This window comes from Mesoplodon densirostris, chromosome 8 (assembly GCF_025265405.1).
Source record: "Mesoplodon densirostris isolate mMesDen1 chromosome 8, mMesDen1 primary haplotype, whole genome shotgun sequence".
Classification (NCBI taxonomy): Eukaryota; Metazoa; Chordata; class Mammalia; order Artiodactyla; family Ziphiidae; genus Mesoplodon; species Mesoplodon densirostris.
This window is the reverse complement of record NC_082668.1, coordinates 85,080,698-85,104,150: the sequence shown is the minus strand read 5'-3', so window position 1 is coordinate 85,104,150 and position 23,453 is coordinate 85,080,698. Positions and strand designations below refer to the sequence as shown.

Sequence of the window (23,453 nt, the reverse complement as noted above, 5' to 3'; positions counted from 1 at the left end):
AACCAGATGCATTGCTAACTGTATTGATGGGCTCTGTTCTGGGATACTTTAGAGGACAGAGTGGCCAGATGTGTGATAAGTGCCGCTGAGTCTGCTTGCGTGGCCAACGTGGTAGCCAGTATTGCTCTGTGCCTGCTGACCCTTAAAACAACCACCACGGGGGTGTTTCCAAGGGCTTTTTCCCTTCCTGGAAACTTCCAGGTTGGACCCAATCAAAAAAGGGATAAAAATTCTGAAGAAAATTAAAAATTTATATACAAAGGATTTCTAAAGTATTAAAGCTACCATGTGAGGCCCACAGGTCTCAAGTTGCCCTAGTTGCCGTGATTTCATTCTCCAACTTCTGAGTCGAAGATTAAAACTTTGGAAACATCTAAGTTTCTACTCGGAAGTATCTAAATTTCTGCTCATTTAAACTGAGTAGAAGATTTAAATTTTGGAAACATCTACGTTTCCAGTCTAAGACTCAGTATTTTATTCTAAACTAAATTTTCACCTCTTATGACCTTAATTAAACTTACCCACTTTTGATGTTAACAAAATTCTTGTTTCCAAGTAAGTTAACCGAGCTTATCTTAAAGAAAGAGAAAAACTTGAAACTAATTTGTCAATGTTCCCTCATTCATAAAACATGTCTGAAATTGAGTTTGTTTAATTTTTTAAAGGAAATCATTTTATGCTTCTGCAGTATTGTTGATCAGCTACTCCATCATGTGAATGTACTGGGTAATTCTCAGAGGCTCTCTTCATGTATGTCAATACTAAGACATTTCAGATACACTTTATACAGTGTGTGGTTCTCACCCTAATCTTAGGACAATATAAAGCCAACTCTTCATGTGTTAGGGAGTTGAATTTAAATTTACGGCTATGTTTTATTTCCTTGAAAATAATAGTAACTTGCTTAGATTCGTTTTATAATATTCATCTATTCCCCTAATGGAGTGACAAGTAATTGAAATTGCTGTGAAAGAAAATGATTAGTTTATCCATTCTTTTTGGATACTTGTCTCCAGGTACACTTTTACAGGAATATATACTTTTGAATCACTTATAAAAATTATTGCAAGGGGCTTCTGTTTAGAAGATTTTACCTTCCTTCGGGACCCATGGAACTGGCTTGACTTCACTGTCATTACATTTGCGTAAGTGCCTTTCTTGGAAGCTTCAAAAGAGACTATATTTTGGCTTCTATAAGTGCTCATGCTTTTAAAGAATAAGCTTGCTTTAACTGTAGAATATTTCAGTGTGATTTATATATTTAAGCTCTGGATTTTAATTTAGCACAACAGAGGTCAAAGTGGCATTTCACTTTGGCATAAAGGCTTTGCAGTAATTGAAATTACAATTTTCACATGTAACAAACATCTGTCAGCAAATTTCATACGTGCTGCTTTTTCAGCAGGTGCACACACACACACACACACACACACACCCTAATATGAAAGCATAAGTGTATTCATAATACATCTGTGAAAACGACTTTTTAAAATTACAGCCAAAAACAATTCTGCTGACCCTACAGATTTCCATTGACCTTACCCACATCACACACTCTCCCCAGCTTCTTTGGTAGAATAATAGAAAATAAACATCAAAATATTCTTACAAATCAAACTAATAGAAAAAATAAGGTAGTTAATATATTATGTATTTAATATTAAATTATTTCATCAGTCAATTGATAATTAAGACATATAAACAAACACGCTCTCTCTGCCTCTTCCTATATCTTACCTGATCCCTTTCCTTTCTTCCCTCTTCTTTCCCTTTATAATTTTCTTCACCTTTTTCTTTATATTAACCTTCTTATCCTTATTTCCCATCCAGATACACTCAGTATTATGCACAATTTTTGCAGTCCTGCTTATCTTTTTTCTTTGTCTAGTAATATTCTTCCCCGAGGAAGAAGACACTCAGAAAAGTAACAGAAAGCCACTCAGCAGTAGGTAAAATTAGAGTGTGGAGGAAGGTGGACCAATACAGTTCACTCTCATCCTTCAGGAGCTGACATTCTTGGCCTCTTACAGGTGTAAGGAGGTGGATGGTTGGGCAGAGGAGAAATGGTGCTGATATTCTCAGGGCTACGGATGCTGCCTATCTCATCTTAATTCCATATCTAGTCAGGATGATTCCTCACCATTCTCTCTGGCCACAGCTCAGAAGAAGGCATACTGGGGCTACTGTTTCTTGAGAATAAAATAGCAGTAATGGCAGGAGTAACCATTGGGCCCCCATAAAATATTGTTCTTAATTTGCCTAGCTTTCACTTAAGAGTTACACTAGGAAATCCTGATCACATACAGATAGGCAATAAGTCAATCTGTCTAAATTTCTCTTGGATGATTTCATGAGTTTCATGTATTTTTTAAAAAACTAATTCCATGAAACTATAGCCAAGAATTATTTTCTTTTTACTTAATTCTCCTAAATTATACATGATATCGATTTTATTGCTTTTTGAAATGGCAACAGGACTGTGTACATTATGAAGTTTACATCTAGTTAACAGCCTTAAATTATCTGAGTAAAGAAAACCATAGTGATAAACCCTAATTTCTAAATTGTTACTTACAATATTATCATTCGAAATCACCAAGAAGGTCTTTATAAAAGACACAAGCAAATAATATAAATCCTGCTTAAATCTTGAATACTCTGATTTAATTCTACAGGTATGTAACAGAATTTGTAAGCCTAGGCAATTTTTCAGCTCTTTGGACTTTCAGAGTCTTGAGAGCTTTGAAAACTATATCTGTAATTCCAGGTAAGAACTGATCAGTGTAAAGCATAAGGATCCTTGCACCTACAGCTCTTTCTTTGTATTCTGTTATTGTGTTTGTGTGTGAACTCCCTATTACAGATATGTGACAGAGTTTGTGGACCTGGGCAATGTCTCCGCATTGAGAACATTCAGAGTTCTCCGAGCACTGAAAACAATTTCAGTCATTCCAGGTGAGGGTTAAACACTGAGGCTCACTGGTCATGTTTTTTTCAGCAGCCATCTCTTTTCTTGACATTCAGCATTACAGAAAATCGGGTCATAATCATTAAAATCCTCAAAATCATAATTATCAAAATTGGATGTTACTCAGAAAATGACTCATTATTTGAACATAAAATTTTATATTTTCACATTTTTCATCAGCCATGGAGCTTAACAATTTCTTGCATGAGACACTGTAATATACAGTCTATGTGATTTGCATTTAGAGATGTCCTCGGTTTTTTTCTCCACATCAGTCATAACAAGGATTTGTTCCATATCAAATGTACCAGTCTGTAATTTCTTGTTCATTTTAGGCATTGATGACAATGTATATACAATGTAAATCTTAATATTGCTTAAAAAGAGAAGGGAATAAGATAATAAAGAGTAGCATGGGTCTGCATGGAGGATTATTATTATTATTTGGCCATGCCATGCAGCTTGCGGGATCTTAGTTCTCCAACCAAGGATTGAACTCAGGCCACAACAGTGAAAGCGCCAAGTCCTAACCACTGGACAGCCAGGGAACTCCCCAAGGAGTTATTATCCTAAAGTGCAATTATACTCCAAACCACTTCCAGTTTTATAGCAAAACCTTTCCTACTTATGAATAGGAATTTTAAAATATCTTTATTCACGTAATTTGTTATAGAACTGACAGCTGGCCCCAATGAAAGGAAGTATAGGGCAAGTTTCATCAGCAAAATGGAGAAATACAAGACCTTAATAGAGGCTTTGTGAAGACCATGAACTTCCAGCTATTTTCTCCCAACCTAATGGGATATGGATCTTCATTTCATGGTTTAGATTTTTTTACATTTCCAGAGTTTATTTCCATAAGCACTTCAGCCTTCCATGAAATGTTGCTCTCCCACTAGCATTGCAATCAATTTCGCACTTATTCATGGAGTGTATGTTTTCAAGAAAATTTTGTGAAGCTTTTGGTATTTCAGACATTCTAAGTCTTCATAGTAATAACCTTCTTTCTTTCAGGCCTGAAGACCATCGTAGGGGCCCTGATCCAGTCTGTGAAAAAGCTCTCAGATGTCATGATCCTGACTGTGTTCTGTCTGAGCGTGTTTGCACTGATTGGGCTGCAGCTCTTTATGGGCAACCTGCGGAACAAATGTGTACAATGGCCTCCCACCAATGCTTCCCTGGAGGAACATAGTGTAGAGAAGAATATAACTGTGAATTACAATGGCACACTTGTAAACGAAACTCTCATTGAGTTTGACTGGAAATCATATATTCAAGATTCAAGTAAGAATTACTGTTATGTAGGTTTATTTTTTCATTGTTGATCATCTTTCCATCTAGGCATGGAAAAATTTTTAAATGATTTCATAACAGGTTGTGATCTCTTAATCACCTTCCAATGGTTTGCACATACATTTAATTATTTTACTGATAACTATGATAACTATTTTATTGATAACCCTACGGGAGGCTGAAAAATTCAGCTTGAAAGAAATTTTCTTAGGATATTGGGTTGCTGTACATTCTTCTCATCGCAGTGTACAATGCTGTATATTGTCTCATTTGAGACAGTCAAATGACATAAAGTATTTGAAAACCCTTGTAAACTCCAAAGTATTATGCAAATGCAACCCATTAAACACTAATTGCAGAATGTGTTTTATGTACCAGAAAGTGCACAGGATGCTGGGAAAATAATGGTGATGGCACATGATTCCAGGGTGCTTATAGTTTACCAGGTTATTTTTATTGTTGTGTTATGGAAAGCAAGTGAGACCTAAAGGTTAACATTATTCTTACATTTGTAGAATAAGAATTAAAAGTAGTATTACATCAAAGAGAAGGAAATGAGAATCAACGTTTAGGAGAGAGAAATTTAAAATGTCATAAAACTGTGAAGTTATGAGAATCAGTTTATCTTTATTTCAAGAGTTTAGACAAAATACTCAAATGCTTAAATAGTCTACTCTGGAAGGATGAAAAAATAATTGGCCTGATATCCTCTTTTAAAAGTGACAATAAAATTAACCATTTCTTTTTCTATCATATAATTTTAGCATCTGCCAGTAGCAATATTTCAAAAGCAGAGAGAAAGAACATGACTCATGAAAGGGAATGTCCTTTTAAAGGAAAATATTAAATATATAAGACTTAGACTCTAGATGTGCTTAAATATAGCTGTATCTATTATTTTAAGGTGATGAGTAATTCTTAGGGAAAAAATCAAAGAAGAAAGAAAGTCTTAGTGACTGGTTATGTGGAAGAAGTAGGATTAGTCATAAAGTTTACTTACTGGTGGTTTGATAATTCTTAAAGTAATGATAGCATAATAAAAAAACTAATCAGTGTCTTTTTATAGTTATAGATCTGGAAAATACCTTGGTTGATACAGATGAACACTTCCATGATGTTAGTGACATGCCAACAAATAATTTGCAAATAATTGTAAATCGCTGGATTAAGAAAAATGCCTTAAGAAAAATACACGTCAGAGGAATACATGAAATGTCCCTTATTCACCTCACATGATCCTTATAAGCCCACTGCTGTCACCAACTCCCTGAAATCTGTTTTTTTTTGTTGTTGTTGTTTTAGTCTAAGATCAAGGAACTGATTATGAGGATGTCACTTAGGATTTATTCACTCTAGGGAAAATTTATTGGACTCCATTTTTGTTACATTCAAAATAAAAGAAGTCAAGAATATCTGAGGCTATTTTCAGCCCTAAAAATCTGTTTCTTATCATTTTCTCTAATAATATTCCATTTGTTGAACAAAGATTATTTTAAACTAAATGCAAATATAAATAAAATGGTTTATTTTTGAAAGTAATAGAAAATTAAATTTATTAAAATTAAAGATAAACATTATGACTGAAAGTTATATTTTCTTCAGATTAAACTTCTAGATCAGTGAGTTTAATGGACAAAACTTCACTTATAAATATCTGGTATCAAAACTTTGTCCAAGGCTTCCCTGGTGGCGCAGTGGTTAATAATCCACCTGCCAATGCAGGGGACACAGGTTCAAACCCTGGTCCGGGAAGATCCCACGTGCGGAGCAACTAAGCCCGTGCGCCACAACTACTGAGCCTGCACTCTAGAGCCCCCGAGCCACAACTGCTGAAGCCAGCGAGCCACAACTACTGAAGCCCACACACCTAGAGCCCGTGCTCCGCAACAAGAGAAGCCACCGCAATGAGAAGCCTGCGCACCTCAACAAAGTGTAGCCCCCACTAGCCGCAACTAGAGAAAGCCTGCGCACAGCAACGAAGACCCAGCACAGCCCAAAATAAATAAGTTAAAAGAAAATTTATCTAGAAACTGTCATATTCCTTTCACATTGTTTAATTTCATTTAAAAGTTAAGAAATTGTATCTTAATTTTCTTATGTTCAGAGAAGTAAAGACATTGAAGATTAAAATAGTTCCATTATGTATTTTTGTATCTCTTACAGAACTATACATAGAGTAAATTTCTCAGAAAATTTAGCATCTAGAAAATATTTTTCCTACAAAATCCAAAATTGTCCTTTTTGCAAAATGACTCTTTAATTTCATGTGTTTCTCTTTTTGTCATCACTTTACTTATTAATTCAATAAACTTTATTGAAAGGCTACTAGGTCCCAAACACTAGTAATATGGAAATAATTAATGATTAGACATTTTTTTCAAGGAGGAACAGTATTTGTAAGCAAATAATCACAATATAAGACCGTGAATGTAATAATAATGGCTATACATGTTACTGGTAGCACAGTAAGAGGATTTCTTAATTTTGCCAATCTTTAAGTGGGAAGAAAGTAGAAGCTATCAAGGAACAATTCACAGAGGAAGTGACACTTCAACAGGATGTTGAAAGAATCTAATGAATTTGCCAGAGACAGAAAACTTTGAGATAATGAAATATTCACCTATAATAATTATTTTAGCTTTAGTACAATATTTAAAATTATTTTTTATTTCACTTGTTTTAGCAGTTGACATGATTTATGCATCTTTTACTATAAGCTGCCTATGATATATTCTATAAGTTGGTAGAATGTAAATTATAATTAATTATTAGTCATTTATAAAGTGTTAAAAAATACAGAAGACCGTTCAGAAAAGTTAAAATCCCTTTATTTTGAAATATGTAGCTGTTTTGAGAAAGCAAAGAAATCCCTGTCATTCTTACCTACTTTTACAGAATGAAATTTTTATTTTTCATGAGGAGGGTAAAAAAAACACTGATACCTGGCTTCCCTGGTGGCGCAGTGGTTGAGAGTCCGCCTGCCGATGCAGGGGACACGGGTTCGTGCCCCGGTCCGGGAAGATCCCACATGCCGTGGAGTGGCTGGGCCCGTGAGCCGTGGCCGCTGAGCCTGCGCGTCCGGAGCCTGTGCTCCGCATATGGGAGAGGCCCACGTACCGTAAAAAAAAACAAAAAACACTGATACCTTTTAAAATACTATGTTAGTACCTGTGATTATCACTAATTTTACATTCATAAAGAACAAATGCTTTGTACTATTAGCTAAGTATCCAATCTCCTTAATATAATATCTAATATTTAGAGGGAATAATATTATGCCTTTGAATAAATTATATAATGTATTTAAAGCTATAATAATGTATTTAAAATTATAATAATGTACTTAAAATTATGAACTTTAAAAGAGCGGCCTGATCTTATTCTCATTTTGCAATGTCATGCAAATATTCATCATGTGACTTTTTTTCCTAAACAGGATATCATTATTTTCTGGAGGGTTTTTCAGATGCACTACTGTGTGGAAATAGCTCAGATGCTGGGTGAGACAATCATTTGTGTGTGTGTGTGTGTGTGTGTGTATTTTCTCTTATTTTGTACAAACTGACGGATAACAGCCAAGTAACTTTATTCATACTAATTTACTATAATTAAGGTTATTTATAAGGTGAGGGATTATTTAAATATTAGACAAGCTTTCATGCTTCATAAAACAAGAAGTTATACTTTAGCTCTAATGCTGTTTCCCTTAGATGAGTATATGTGAGCTATGAGACGACTCTGGATTATCCATGGTAGGAAAATGAACTAGACATATGTTAACACACTAATTACCAAAAGAAAATAGTTTTGTAAAATATTACTAGAAATGCTATGCAATATTTTAATGATGATGTCAAGTGGATAGTAAAATTATGTTAAGTCAAAAGTTGGGAAATGTATTAATTGCTTATTTATCATACTTTTATCCCTTGAAATAGCAAATCTTCCTGGCTAGACAATATCATAAGTATAGCACTCTACCAGAATAAAAAGACAGCAGAATTTCTTATAATACTTTCTTTTGCCACGTTTACAGCCAATGTCCAGAAGGATACATGTGTGTGAAAGCTGGTAGAAATCCCAATTATGGCTACACAAGCTTCGATACCTTCAGTTGGGCTTTTTTGTCCCTGTTCCGACTGATGACTCAGGACTTCTGGGAAAATCTTTACCAACTGGTGAGACCTGAAGAGACACATATTGTGTTTAATTGGAAGTATATAAGAAAACCAGCTTAGTTATGAAATCCAAACTACACCATAATATGGTGGAAAGAGCAGAGCTTAAAATCAGATTTGACTTTCTTTACCCTATTGATTATAACACATATTAAGCATAGCAATGCCAGGAGCAGCAATTCTCTCTCATTTCCCCTTGGCTCAAATCCTATTTCCCACCCTTCCCAGACACAGATCCTCCTAAACAGAAGGCATATATTCCCCTCAACTCTGTTTACCCGCTCAAGTATCATCCTTCAGGTGGCAGGTGATGAAAATGAACAAGCAGATGTAGAAGGATAACTTTGGTCTCTTCCTTAACTTTATTCAAAGCCTCAGCTCTTTGATGGAGATCTCCATGGTACTTTATTTGACTCTGCTTTATTCCTGATAAATCCAAGAATTCCCTCCTACACATCAGAATGTTGAATGCATGAGTTAGGGGAGAAGGAAGAGGATGATGTTAAAGAAACAGACAGTCAATGAGGTAGGAGGGGCTGTGAACATCATAATTATTATTTATATCAGAGTCCTATAAGACACACAGTAAGTTGGAGACAGGTAAAGCCACCCGTTAGTGAAATAATATTGAAAAAAATAATTCTGGTGTTCTTATTTTCAGACATTACGTGCTGCTGGAAAAACATACATGATATTTTTTGTGCTGGTCATTTTCTTGGGCTCATTCTATCTAATAAATTTGATCCTGGCTGTGGTGGCCATGGCCTATGAGGAACAGAATCAGGCCACCTTAGAAGAGGCAGAACAGAAAGAGGCTGAATTTCAGCAGATGCTTGAACAGCTTAAAAAGCAACAGGAAGCAGCTCAGGTAAATTCACCAAATCAACTCAGGTAAATTCACCAAATCAAATATGTCCTGTCTCATGGTACAAACCTTCTTTATTGTTTTGGTTGTCACAAAAATACTGGAGAGAAAGTGAGAGATAGATAATTGTTTGTACTTAAGAGAAGCTGGTAGTATAGGGGATTAGTAAGGATTTCTACACTGTTTTGATCATCTATAAGTCATTTAGTTTAATTATTCTAAGATGTTTACAATATGGACCACAATAGAACTCTCTCATGCTATTTTAATCATCTTAAAATTTTTAGAATACAAGGGAAAATGTGATTTTGGGGTCTTCTCAGGTGAGAAACTTACTGAATGAATATACTGGCATTAGAAGAAAATCCTAAGAAATCATCTTTTCTTAGAAAAAAGTTTATTGGTTATTATATAAAAAGATGTTCATGTGCTTCTTAGAAGATTGTCTATTACTTTCTTTAACCAAAACTATGTTGTCTTTTAATGTGGTTGCTTAATTGCCTTTCTTACATAAATAAGAAAGTGATCAAATAATGTAATGTTATCTGATACAGCAGTATCCAATAAGCATATGAAAGTCACCAGTTTTTATGGAGATCAGGGAACCTAAGAATTACTTGTTCTTGTAGTGAGATGTCAGTACTCACAGTACAATCAAATGCCCTTCTTATCACTTCCATCTTTCCTTACTCTTTCCGTTCAGCATCGAAACTCACTGTCTTTACTAAAGAAGAAAGTTGTTTGGGGAGTATTAATTTATTTGCAAGAGTCCTTGTATTGAAAGTACTCTTGGAACAATGATAAGAATCAAAGAGTGCCAACCTAGAGCTAGTACAAGTTGTGATCAAAAAGCATTGTTTTCATCCCATGACCATGTGGCCAGCAAGAACCAGTGCCGACTTAAAGAAGCCGGGGATGGTCTTTGGAGAACGAACATCTTGTCTTGCTTAGGCGAAACTTCTGACCCTCCCTTCTCCAGTCTTCTGAATAGAGTATTGTGGAGGGGTAAGGAAGGGATTTTATCACCTTCCATAAATTTGATTGATAATATTGTGAGAGTATTGGACAACCCTGTTTCAGTAACTGGAAAGAGGATCTCAGTTCTTTATCTCATTCCTCCTATCTTTGGATTAGACCCCAAGTTACTGATCAGCTTTTCTTCCATGCTCCAGTTTTTTTTCAGTGAGAAAAAAAAAAAAGACAGTGCTAATTAGATACCAATTTTTAGAGTAAAGCAAATCCCAAAAGTAATATGAATTTATGTTCTTGTTATTGTCTGATTGATCCTTTTGAATATGCAGTCTGTAAAACATCATACAAATGTAATCAATGTTATCACAAAGAAAACCAAATTAACTCTAAAATCCTTTATTAGACGGAAAGAAAAAATTTTTTCTTTTATACTTGCAGAGTTTCTTCGATGTAAGATTAGCTGGAGTCAGCTAAATTCTTTTTAAAATGCTTTGCAAATACTTTAGCTATTTTTTTAAAGGTAAAGTCTTCTCTAGTTTCATGCTAAGACCATTTCTCCTCAATGTAGCAGGCAGCGGCTGTAACTGCCTCAGTGCATTCCAGAGAACCTAGTGCAGCAGGCGGGCTCTCAGACAGCTCATCTGAAGCCTCCAAGTTGAGTTCCAAGAGTGCAAAGGAAAGAAGAAATCGGAGAAAGAAAAGAAAACAGAAAGAGCAGTCTGGTGGAGAAGAGAAAGATGACGATGAATTCCATAAATCTGAATCTGAAGACAGCATCAGGAGGAAAGGGTTTCGCTTCTCCATAGAAGGGAATCGGTTGACATATGAAAAGAGGTACTCCTCCCCACACCAGGTATGGCACTGCTGAGTTAAATGATGCATGGATGGAAATTAGAACACTGAAGAGAGGGGGAGGAATTAAATACAACTTATGAATTTTTATCAGCTGAATTGACTGCTGTGTTTATTATATTTAAGCCTATCCTTTCTGTACATAGTTATGAGAAAATCTTAGTTTGCACAGATAAATCTACAGTGGGGTGTAGTTGAGATAACACTGCATTGAAAGTCGGGAGACCCAGATTCTCAGCTGAACCTGTCTGCTGGTACTTGTTGTAACTAATGACATTTCATCTTTCTGGTCTGCAGCCTTTTTAATGAGAAAAACAATTGTAGATAACTGATCAGTAATGTCTTTTTGGTTATTTTATATTGCTTTTTTACCCCTGACTACTTTATAAACTATCATGCATGCTTCTGAAAATATTAGTCATGGTATACTTTATCAAAAAGCACATCACTCTGAATTTCAGAAGTCTTCAAGTTCCAACAACACTGTGCCTTTTAGCTGCAACAAGAACAATAATTAATTTAAAGTGATTTTAGAAAGACAGACTAAAACAATTTGTGAAAAGTGTTAGATTTCTTGAAGAGAAAGAGCAGCGGAAACAAACGTGCCCCTGTCAAGGTCATGCTACTGATATTTATTGTTTACAATGTCCATAGTAAGGTACTAAAGATGCTTGCTTTTGAATATGAAATATGGTGGTTCAGGGTTTTGTTTTTCAATATCTTTAACTTGCGATCTATCTCCCCAGTCATTAATCTCAAGGGCTAGAAACCGTCTCTTAGAAAAGTAATTTAATTTAATCTAAATGCACATAAAACGAGAATGTTAATCAAAAAAGAATGAATCACATTCTGTTTTGAATGCTGAAGTCCCCTTTAACTTAATCTTGCAAAATAAAAGCACATTCCAAATGGCCATATTAATATGATTTTATTATTATTTTTTTTTTGGTTTCAAACTTTTAGTCTTTGTTGAGCATCCGTGGCTCCTTATTTTCTCCAAGGCGAAATAGCAGAACAAGCCTTTTCAGCTTCAGAGGGCGAGCAAAGGATGTGGGATCAGAGAATGACTTTGCTGATGATGAACACAGCACCTTCGAGGATAATGAAAGCCGCAGAGACTCCTTATTTGTGCCCCAACGACATGGAGAGCGACGCAACAGTAACCTGAGTCAGACCAGTAGGTCGTCCCGGATGCTGGCCGTGTTTCCAGCCAATGGGAAGATGCACAGCACTGTGGATTGCAATGGTGTGGTTTCCTTGGTTGGTGGACCTTCAGTTCCTACATCGCCTGTTGGACAGCTTCTACCAGAGGTGATAATAGATAAGCCAGCTACTGATGACAATGTAAGGAAGTTTTAAATAGTTCAGGCATGGCTGGCCCATTATTGCTGCACCAGCCAGTGTTTCTACAGAATGGAACCCCTTGAGAATGATTCCTGGTTGGTCAAGCTGTGAATGCACCTGCATCTTTTAATATCTTTAAGAGAGTATCCAACTAAAACTTAAGGCCTCAGCACCTTCTTGCATAACACCTGAATGCATTTACTTATTAAACTTGCTAAGGATAAATTAAACACAATAGTAAATGACTGCTTCCAGTTGGAGGATTTGCTATATACCCATGCTGAACTTAGACAGCAGGACATCCTCTAAAGCTCTGGTGTAAGAGTAAATGAACGATTCTTATGTTTAACTGTAAAGGGTGTATAATAAATCTTTCCAACGGCTTCTTCATTATAGCTCTGCTTTAGTTTAGAAGATTTTCAAGAACACTGTGCCTAAATAGATAGCTTCAATATTATCTTAAAATTTCTAGTACTCATATTTGTCTTACTAAAAAAAAATGCTGATATAGGTCTTCTCAAAACTAATCTAAATGAAGAGACAAAAAAATATTAATACAGGCAGGTAAAAGAATTGTCTGTGTACAAAGGTATGTTATGTGTTTGTGAATGTGTACCCAGATGAGGAATTTCTAAACACATGCTGCCTCTTATTAGACTTGGAAATATATCAGCATGGTGAGGCATGACTAAGTCAGAATTAGATGACTTATTGCTTTGGTACCCTGGATGAAACTGTTGTCCATGCAGCATTTGTTGTTATTTTTTTAACATACAGTTTGTGTTGTCAATGATCATCTGTGTCTTGTGTCCAGAAAATGAGATGGCAGCTACGAGTGTTGTAATTATTTTTATTTCTTTAAAAATAAAGGGCTACCTTCTCAACGTAAAATGCCTTGATCATTTAGATGTCGTTTCAAGTTACTACTTTTTACTATTAGTTCAGAAAAAAGGAAATTGTTAAATATGTCTCTCACAAATTTATCAATCATATCCAAATTACATTATGTCTCATAAAATTATGAAATCAGAGGGTAAGGAAAAAAACCCTCAGTTTTTGCTATATGAGTAAATGGTTAACAGTTTGGATGTTCCAGGCTAATGATACAATAAGTCAGCAATATCTGCCATCACCAATTAAATATGAATGTGCATGTCGCATGTGTTTCATGAATTTCACAGTGTCACATTGGTTATTCACTTATCATATTGCTCAAGTTAATCATTTAATACATTAGTGTTTTCTTTACAGGGAACAACCACTGAAACTGAAATGAGAAAGAGAAGGTCAAGTTCTTTTCATGTTTCCATGGACTTTCTAGAAGATCCTTCTCAAAGGCAAAGAGCAATGAGCATAGCCAGCATTTTAACAAATACGGTAGAAGGTTTGTAACAAATTCCATCTCTGTTTCAGTTGTTTTCACTGAGCTTATATTGTCTCATTCGAAATGAATGTCTCTGTGAGTTGGAAGCAGTGTATTCTAAAGAGAACATAATAGGTCTTATTTAAGAGTTATTTGTTATACTTACTCCTGTATTCTAGAAGCTTTAAAAAAAGTTACTTAAATTCCATGATATTGAAACTAAAAAATGTATCCTGTGTGTGGCAACTCCTGGAAAATGCAGAATAAAGCATTTCTGTTAGGGGTTTCTAATCCCATTAGTCATGGTGTTCCTCTCTTCTGTTCCACTTAGCATAGGACTTCCTAAATACTCTCAAGATTGGAGGGGAGGAGTGGGTCATTCTCACAAAATAAAAACAAATTAAAAAGATTTTTCTTGGCTCTACCCTATCTCTCTGTCCTATCTCTTATAGCCTGAGGATGACACCATAGCTAGATATTAACATAGGATTACACACAGTCTGCACTACTCCAACCCATATTCCTATTGAGACTTCATTTAAAAGACCATTCACTTAACTTAAGGCAAAGTATGGAACCACAGTATCAATGCATAAGAGAAGAAAACCATTCTTTGCTACCTCTGTTCTATGTTTATGTGTGAAGAAATATTTTGAGCCGTCTAAAGATTAAATTATATAGTTTTTTTAAATCAAATATAAAAGAGGTTGACTGTTGCAAATGGAAATGTGTTGGTTACTAAAAAGAAGTCTAGTCGATTTGAAAGGAATATATGTGTGTAAAAATATCTTTTGGTGGTTGTTTTTATCTATTTTTTTTTAATCTAGAACTTGAAGAATCCAGGCAGAAATGCCCACCCTGTTGGTATAAATTTTCCAACATGTTCTTAATCTGGGACTGTTCACCATATTGGTTAAAAGTGAAACATATTGTCAACCTGGTTGTGATGGACCCATTTGTTGACCTGGCCATCACCATCTGTATTGTCTTAAATACTCTGTTCATGGCCATGGAGCACTATCCCATGACGGACCATTTCAATAATGTGCTTACAGTAGGAAACTTGGTAAGCATATTGGAAGGTAAATGTGTTCAGTCTTCAAACTTTCTGTTTGAGAAACTCTACATTTAATAACTTATAGCAGTCTTTCCACCACCCTTTCTACCTCCTGGCTCCCAAAAGATGGGAATTATATCTAGCTGGATATATCCTACTTTTGCCAAAAATAACAGCCCTTAAGATCAAAGCAGAAACTGACAAAGTGAGCAATAGGCACAGGCCTACAGTACTACTTGAAAAGTCAATATTGATATTTATAACTATTTCAAGACACAGAAGCAGTCCATAGTTTAAGGATACACTTTTTGAAATGATGTTATCACAGTTTCCCTACCTGTAGAAGGCTAAAATAAAATTGCAGATCTTTTTATCTTGCTTAGTCATCATCATTATAAGCAATAGTTTGACAATTCAAAAATGTCTCCAACTTTTCCACTTCCAGGATCTGGGTAGACCATGTATTGTTTAATCCATCTATTTTAGATCAAATCCATAAAATATTGAAAACGTCCAGTACATTTTGTGTATTATATGATTAACAGCGCCACTTTTGGTGAAGGTTGCCACTAAATTCTTTCTCTTCTGTGCTTAAAAAACATAAATTATTAAAGTGTTTGTCTGTTGACTCAACATAGGAATATTAGCTTTTATTTGCTGAAAGAATGGTCTCTAAAATAATGTATGCATTTCCATAATATTTGTTTTAGGGTTTAAAGTTTTTGATGGTGGAAAGCAAAACATGTAAAGCATCCTGAATTATAGTATTTCTATTTTTAAAGCTCTAGTATTTATATAAGTTTAACCAAAAAGTTTGTTCGGATTTTTCTGTAAGATGTTACATAAGCGGGTTGACCAACCCAATACTATGGAAGTAAATTAAATTTTTTCATGTGCATAACAAATACTGATAATAGTAATGCACATATTATAATATAGATACATATGTATAATGACAACTATCTGATTAGAGGGAAATGTGAATAAGCTTATAGATACATAAAACTGTTTATGGGAAAATCTTGTTAGTAGCTGTGCTGTATGAAGTCTGAAGGAAAATGCAGTTTGATGTGATGGAAAGAACACTGGTGAAAAAAGATTTGCTCTCAATCCTAGTTTTGCTGTTTTCTAGTTGATATTCAGCAAATCATTGCACCCATCTGAAGACCTGTTTCCTCATCTGTAAAGTCATGGTTATAATACCTGAATTATGTGTTTAATAGCGTTTCTGTTGAGGATAAAATGAAAAACTTATATGAGAGCTTTTCATCAACTATAAATTACTATGCAAATGTAAGCTAGTAATATAATCATTACTAGTATAAACATTTTGTTCTAAGAGCAAATATTATGTCATTCTACTTTATCATTATCTGATGGAATTAGAGTAACTTTGTTTTGATCTTAGGTTTTCACTGGGATCTTTACAGCAGAAATGTTTCTGAAAATTATTGCCATGGATCCTTACTATTATTTTCAAGAAGGCTGGAATATCTTTGATGGTTTTATTGTAACGCTTAGCCTGGTAGAACTTGGCCTGGCCAACGTGGAAGGATTATCAGTTCTCCGTTCATTCCGATTGGTAAAAGAAAACAAAACAAAACAGCACAAAGACAAAAACCTTTCCAACAAGCATCATAGGTTTTACATCATAGGTTTTACCACACACCATTAACATTTTAAGTTTTTGTGTAACATTTACATTGTCAAAACAATCCCTAAATGGAAAAAAAAAAATTGTTCCCACTTATTTAGAAAAAACTTTATTGCAAATATCCTAGTCACATAAAGTTTCATATATTGCTCAGTTACCATTCTGACTAATTATTGTTTCTAGATATGACTATAGTTAATATTTCTGGATCTAAGAAAATATTTTAATGAAAATGCATCACATTTTAATAGTGCTTTGAAAATATAAACACCCTTTTATAGTGGTGGATGACAATCAGATATAAGATGTGCATGTAGAAACTCTTCCTAATTCTACCTCTGGAAAATATGCTCCTTCCCAAAATCAGACAAGAGAAATCTGTAGGATTTCTTGCTGTGTCCACTGATTCACATATATGTCCTTGCAAATCAGAGAAAGAATTATAAAGTCATGGGAAGTGTTGCAGGTTTTTAAATGCAGGTGCATCTAGCTATGTCAGTGCTCCAAAGGAGCATTATGAATAATGAACACTTTTCTCTACTTATAGCAGGGCTCAATGTGATGGTACTTTGAATGCTATTGACAAATGAGTATCTTTGAGCAGAGATCATTGAGATCAGATGTTAATATTAGGGGTGGTCCAAAAATTAGCCATGCACCTGAAAGTGATCAAGGGCAGGGCAGATGTAAGAGAGTCTTTTTGTTTTGGTTTTTTTGTTTGTTTTGTTTTGTTTTTAGATAAGAAGCTCCCTATGGGAAGACCTTTACTTCTTATTTGGTAAAGTGCAACGTTTGCTCACAGCTCTCTGTTCTTGATAGATTAGGAAATGTGCCTTGGAGTAAAGACAAGCACTGACACAAAGACATCCAGCCTGCTCTCCATGCCTTTTGCTTAGGAGAGTGGTGCTATGACAGTGCAGTGACCCCAGGTCATTTCTAATTGGTTAAGGTCCAGAGGTGGACGGATTTAAAAGTTTGGAAAGCAAAGTGCAAGAATGCAAGGTGGCTCTTGCATATTTCCCCAGTGAAGATTGGTAAATTGTAAGTTCTGCAATCAGTAGTGGGTAGATTGTAAGTTCTGCAATCTGTAGTGGTCCAGGATATCCACTAGCTTTTTTTTTTTAATGTCTTTTGTTATAGATATATCTTTCTTATTGAGGTATAATTGATATAACATTATATTAGTTTCAGGTATACAACATATTATCTAATATTTGTATATATTGCAAAATGATCACTACAGTAAGTCCAGTTAACATCCTTCACCATGCTTAGTTATAACATCTGTATAGCAGATGTTGTAAGAAATTCAATTTTAATCACTTCTTGGTAAACCTCAATATATGTAATGCTTTTAAAGATTGATCATAATAATATACATTATTTTTTTAATTTTCCAGCTCCGAGTTTTCAAGTTGGCAAAGTCTTGGCCAACATTAAATATGCTAATAAAGATCATCGGCAATTCCGTGGGGGCTCTGGGAAATCTAACCTTGGTGTTGGCCATCATCGTCTTCATTTTTGCTGTGGTCGGCATGCAACTCTTCGGTAAAAGCTACAAAGATTGTGTCTGTAAGATCAACAGTGAGTGTAAGCTCCCTCGTTGGCACATGAATGACTTCTTCCACTCCTTCCTGATTGTGTTCCGAGTGCTGTGTGGAGAGTGGATAGAGACCATGTGGGACTGCATGGAGGTCGCTGGTCAAGCCATGTGCCTTACTGTCTTCATGATGGTCATGGTCATTGGAAACCTGGTGGTATGTACCCATTTAAGAAATGTGTTTCAGAAATACATTAAGAGCATAATGAAATGATGACCATTTTGTCCAAAACAAAGACTATGATTATTAATTTTAAAAGTCTATTACCTTTGATACACTTACAGTCTCACTTTGACAACACAACCATATAGCAGTGACCATACAATATTTATACTCAACTCCATTTTGTCAATCATTTCATCACATTTATTATGTGAATTCTAATAGAGTATCATATTGAAGACAGGTCTAGTAGGAAATGTTGGGAACATTTCATAAATTCAGATCCAAGGAAGGGAGAAGTCTGAATAATAAACTTAGAGAAAACCCAATCTTACTTGCCAGTATAGGACTAAAAAGTGGTGCCTTTAAATGTTCCTATTTATTTCACCTTTTCCTTGCCCATTCATGGTAGTTAGCATTCAGTCACTCTTATGTCATATGGCAGTTGCATGAACCAACCTGGATTAACCAATCCTTTAGTGGCTCTATTAATGAAACAAAGGTTGGCTAATGATGCCTGAGATTACCCAAATGAAGTAACTGATCAACCCTTTCTCTTAAATTTGGAACATTACGGTTATAGTATAGAAATATACAATATACTCCAAAGGATATGTATATTAATATTACAGTCTCATGGAAATATTAGCGACTGATTATGAACAGTTGCCTAATTAGTGAACAGTGGGGTATGAGAAATGCAGTAGATCAAGAAAACATGTGTCGATGCCTATGTTAAGCTCATAATTCTCATTCTGGGTGATAATGGTTATTTTTCAATTAATATCCAATTTAATATCTCTCTTCATCAAAAAAGAAACTAAAATACATTTAAGTGCATAATTTTAAACACTAATGAATTTTAAGTTTAGAACTCTTATATAGAACATGTATTAATCTTGTTTCTTATAATCATACATTTTTAAATTTAGTAAAACCATAGGTCAGCTCATTTAGCATCTTCATTTTATAAGTAGGGGAACTTGAGACCAACAGAAATCATGTCCTTGCCCATGGATGAATAGTGAAGTAGCTATCAAACCAGACCACAAATTCAGATCACCCAATTTCTTTTTTTAAAAAATTAATTAATTTATTTATTTTAGCTGTGTTGGGTCTTCGTTTCTGTGTGCGGGCTTTCTGTAGTTGCAGCTAGCGGGGGCTACTCTTTGTTGCAGTGCGTGAGCTTCTCCTTGCAGTGGCTTCTCTTGCTGTGGAGCATGGGCTCTAGGCGCACAGGCTTCAGTAGTTGTGGTGCACGGGCTTAGTTGCTCCACGGCATGTGGGATCTTCCCGGACCAGGGATCGAACCCATGTCCCCTGCATTGGCAGGTGGATTCTTAGCCACTGTGCCACCAGGGAAGTCCCTAGATCACCCAACTTCTGATCACTATGCTGTGGTGTTTCTTCCTTGTCTAGTTGTTAGAACTTATAGTTCCTCCACACTTCGAGAAATAAGTGATCTCAATCTGCTCTTCTTCACATTGGGGTGAGATTATAATGATGTTTGTATTATTTTTAAGGTCCTGAACCTCTTTTTGGCCTTGCTCCTGAGCTCATTTAGTGCAGACAACCTTGCAGCCACTGATGATGATAATGAAATGAACAATCTCCAAATTGCTGTGGATAGGATGCACAAGGGAATAGCTTATGTGAAGAGAAAAATATATGAATTTATTCAACAGTCCTTCATTAGAAAACAAAAGATTTTAGATGAAATTAAACCACTTGATGATCTAAACAACAAGAAAGACAGTTGTATGTCCAATCATACAACAGAAATTGGGAAAGATCTTGACTATCTTAAAGATGTAAATGGAACCACAAGTGGAATAGGAACTGGCAGCAGTGTTGAAAAATACATTATCGATGAAAGTGATTACATGTCGTTCATAAACAATCCCAGTCTTACTGTGACTGTACCGATTGCTGTAGGAGAGTCTGACTTTGAAAATTTAAACACAGAGGACTTCAGTAGTGAATCAGATCTGGAAGAAAGCAAAGAGGTAAGATTTTATAGATGTGGGTGGGTATAAATGTATATGTGTATACTTGTATTATATTGCCTGTATTTATGATTGTATATTCTCCATGTAGAATATTTTTGCCATCATATAAAATATTTTTTCATTGAAGAACCAAAGATTTAAGTTCAGTGAGGTGATTAATAAATTGAAGAATAATATAGTATATGTGTAAGTTTTCTCATCCTAAGTAATGGATATTTGTTAGATGATGAATGAATGAATGATCCAAGAAATGAACAAGCATCATCAGATTTAATCCTTGTAATAACCTCAGAAGGATGTGTTATTTTTCTAACTTTTCAGATAAGAAAACTAGCTTAGGAAGTTTAAGATCATGTAGCTAATGAGGGGGTATAGCTGAGAATTGAATTCATAATCTTTGTTTATGCATTTTGTATATCTGACACCATACTCATTAGCTCACTTCCATGGAAGAGAACTGAGCAACAAGAAATAGTCTATGTCATTCCTCCGATTAAAATTACATTGATCTGCCTATTAATCTTCCAGGCTGCCATAACAGTGTACCACACACTGGGTGGCTGAAACAATCAAAATGTATTTTCTCACATTTCTGGAGACTGGAAAGTCCATGGTCAAGTGTCTGGGGAGAGCTCTCACCTTGGGGTGTGGATAGCTGCCTTCTGTGTCCTCATTTGGCTGCTCCTCAATGCATGGGCATGGATAAATAGCTCTGGTCTCTCTTCTTCTTATAAGAGCACCAGCCCTGCTGGATTAGGATTGCACCCTTATGACCTCACTTAACCTTTATCACTACTTCACAGGACATATCTCCAAATAGAGTCACAGTGGGAGTTAGGGCTTCAAAATATTAATTTTGAGGGAACACAATTCAGTCCATAGTAACTGACTTAGAAATATTAAACTAAAACTCTAATGGATATAAAAGATAATTCCGAAGAAGTCTAGAACAAACCACCTTCATTTTCCACTTATTGTGTGGAAGTCCCCAAAATGGTAAGGTGCCTTAGGTTACACAGTCCAAATTTTAAATATTTATTTAAAGACTATTTTTTAGAACAGTTTTAGGTTTACATAAAAATTGAAAGGAAGGCAGAAAAATTTCCACATACTCCCTGCCCCCCACACATATATAACCTCCCCCATTATCACCATCCCCTACCAGAGTGGTATATTTGTTACAGTTGCAGAATCTACATTGGTGTGTCATTATCACCCAAAGTCCATAGTTTACATTTGGGTTCACTCTTAGTATTGTCCATTTTATGAGTCTGGACAAACGTATAAAGACATTTATCCACCCTTATAGTATCACACAGAGCAGTTTCATGGGCCTAAAAATACTCTGTACTATGCCTATTCATCCTTCCCTCTATGCTAACCCCTGGCAGTCACTGATCTGTAACTGTTTTTGCCTTTTCCAGAGTGTTATATAGTTGGAGTCGTATAATATGTAGCCTTTTCACACTGGCTTCCTTTATTTAGTAATACACATTTAAGTTTCTTCTGTGTCTTTTTATGGCTTGATAGTTCATTTCTTTCAGTGCTAAGTAATAATTTGTCGTCTGGATGTTTAGTTATCCATTCACCCACTAAAGGACATCTTGGTTACTTCCAAGTTTTGGCAAATGTGAATAAAGCTGCTCTAAACATCCATGTGCAGGTTTCTGTGTGGATATAAGTTTTCAGCTCATTTGGTTAAGTACCAGGGATGGCAATTTCTGGATGGTATGCTAAGTGTTTTGTTTTGTAAGAAATTGCCAAACTGTGTTCCAAAGTGGCTGTATAGTTTTGCACAGCCACTAGCAATGAATGAGAGCTCCTGTTGCCTCACAGCATTTGTTGTTGTCAGTGTTCTGGATTTTGGCCATTCTAATAGATGTGTAGTGTTACCCCATTGTTTTTTAATTTACATTTTATGATGACATATGATGTGGAGCATCTTTTTATATGCATCTTTGTCATCTGTATGTCTTCTTTGATGAGGTATCTTTTAAGAGCTTTGACCTGTTTTTTGATCAAGTCGTTTGTTTTCTTATTGTTAAGTTTTGAGAATTCTTTGTACATTTTGAATAACAGTCCTTTATCAGCTTTGTTTTTGCAAATATTTTCTCGTAATGTGGCTTGTCTCTTACTCTCTTGACAATGTCTTTCACAGAGCAGATATTTTTAATTTTAATTAAATCCAGTTTATTAACTCTCTCTGTCATGTATTGTGCTTTTGGTATCGTATCTAAAAAGTCATCACCTTGTCCAAGATCATTATATTTTCTCCTGTTATCTTCTAGGAGATTTATAGCTTTGCATGTTTACATTTAGGTCTGTGATCCATTTTGAGTTAATTTCTGTGAAGGGTATAAGGTCTGTGTCTAGATTCATTTTTTGCCTGTAGATGTCCAGTAGTTCCAGTACCATTTGTTGGAAAAGACTATCTTTGCTCCATAATATTGCCTTTGCTCCTTTACCAAAGATCTGTTGACTATATTCATGTGGGTATATCTCTGGGGTTTCTATTCTATTCTGTTGATCTGTTTGTCTATTCTTTCACCTGTACCACACTGTCTTGATTACTATAGCTTTATAGTATGTCTTGAAATCAGGTAGTGGCAATCCTGACTTTGTCCTTTTCCTTTGGTATTGTGTTAGCTATTCTAGGTCTTTTCCCTCTTCATATACACTTTAGAATCAGTTTGTAGATATTGACACAATAACTTGTTGGGAGTTTGATTGAGATTGCATTGATCAATAGATCAATATAGACCAAGTTGGGAAAAACTGACATCCTGACAGTATTGAGTCTTCCTATTCATGAACATAGAATATCTCCCACTTTATTTAGTTCTTTGTTTCTTTCATTAGAGTCTTATAGTTTTCCTCATATAGATCTTATACACATTAGATTTATACCTAAGTATTTTATTTATGCAGTGCTAACATAATGGCATTTTAAAATTTCAAACCCCACTTGTTAAATGTTAGTCCATAGGAAAGTGATGAACTTTTGTGTATTAACTTTGTAATCTGCAACCTTGTTGTAATCACTTATTAGTTCCAGGAGGTTTTTGTTTTTTTTATGTTTTGTAGATTCTTTGGATTTTTTACATAAACAATAATGTCATCTGCCAACAAAGACAG

The 23,453-nt window shown here is 35.2% G+C and overlaps 1 protein-coding gene across 6 annotated transcripts in view; it reads left to right on the top strand.

The window, feature by feature from the left end:
• LOC132495113 (sodium channel protein type 1 subunit alpha) overlaps positions 1-23,453 on the top strand; it is an 86,237-nt gene that overhangs the window by 17,598 nt on the left and 45,186 nt on the right. The window contains exons 4-16 of one of the 6 annotated variants that reach the window (XM_060106739.1): positions 1,017-1,145; positions 2,864-2,955; positions 3,983-4,252; positions 7,698-7,761; positions 8,298-8,439; positions 9,101-9,307; positions 10,848-11,129; positions 12,092-12,296; positions 13,710-13,856; positions 14,663-14,901; positions 16,301-16,474; positions 17,947-18,303; positions 19,833-20,315. In XM_060106739.1, coding sequence (XP_059962722.1) covers positions 1,017-1,145; positions 2,864-2,955; positions 3,983-4,252; positions 7,698-7,761; positions 8,298-8,439; positions 9,101-9,307; positions 10,848-11,129; positions 12,092-12,296; positions 13,710-13,856; positions 14,663-14,901; positions 16,301-16,474; positions 17,947-18,303; positions 19,833-20,315 — 2,791 coding nt within the window. Of the gene's footprint in view, positions 1-1,016; positions 1,146-2,863; positions 2,956-3,982; positions 4,253-7,697; positions 7,762-8,297; positions 8,440-9,100; positions 9,308-10,844; positions 11,130-12,091; positions 12,473-13,709; positions 13,857-14,662; positions 14,902-16,300; positions 16,475-17,946; positions 18,304-19,832; positions 20,316-23,453 lie in introns of all 6 variants that reach the window. The other 5 variants (XM_060106737.1, XM_060106735.1, XM_060106736.1 and 2 more) reach the window with 5 other exon arrangements.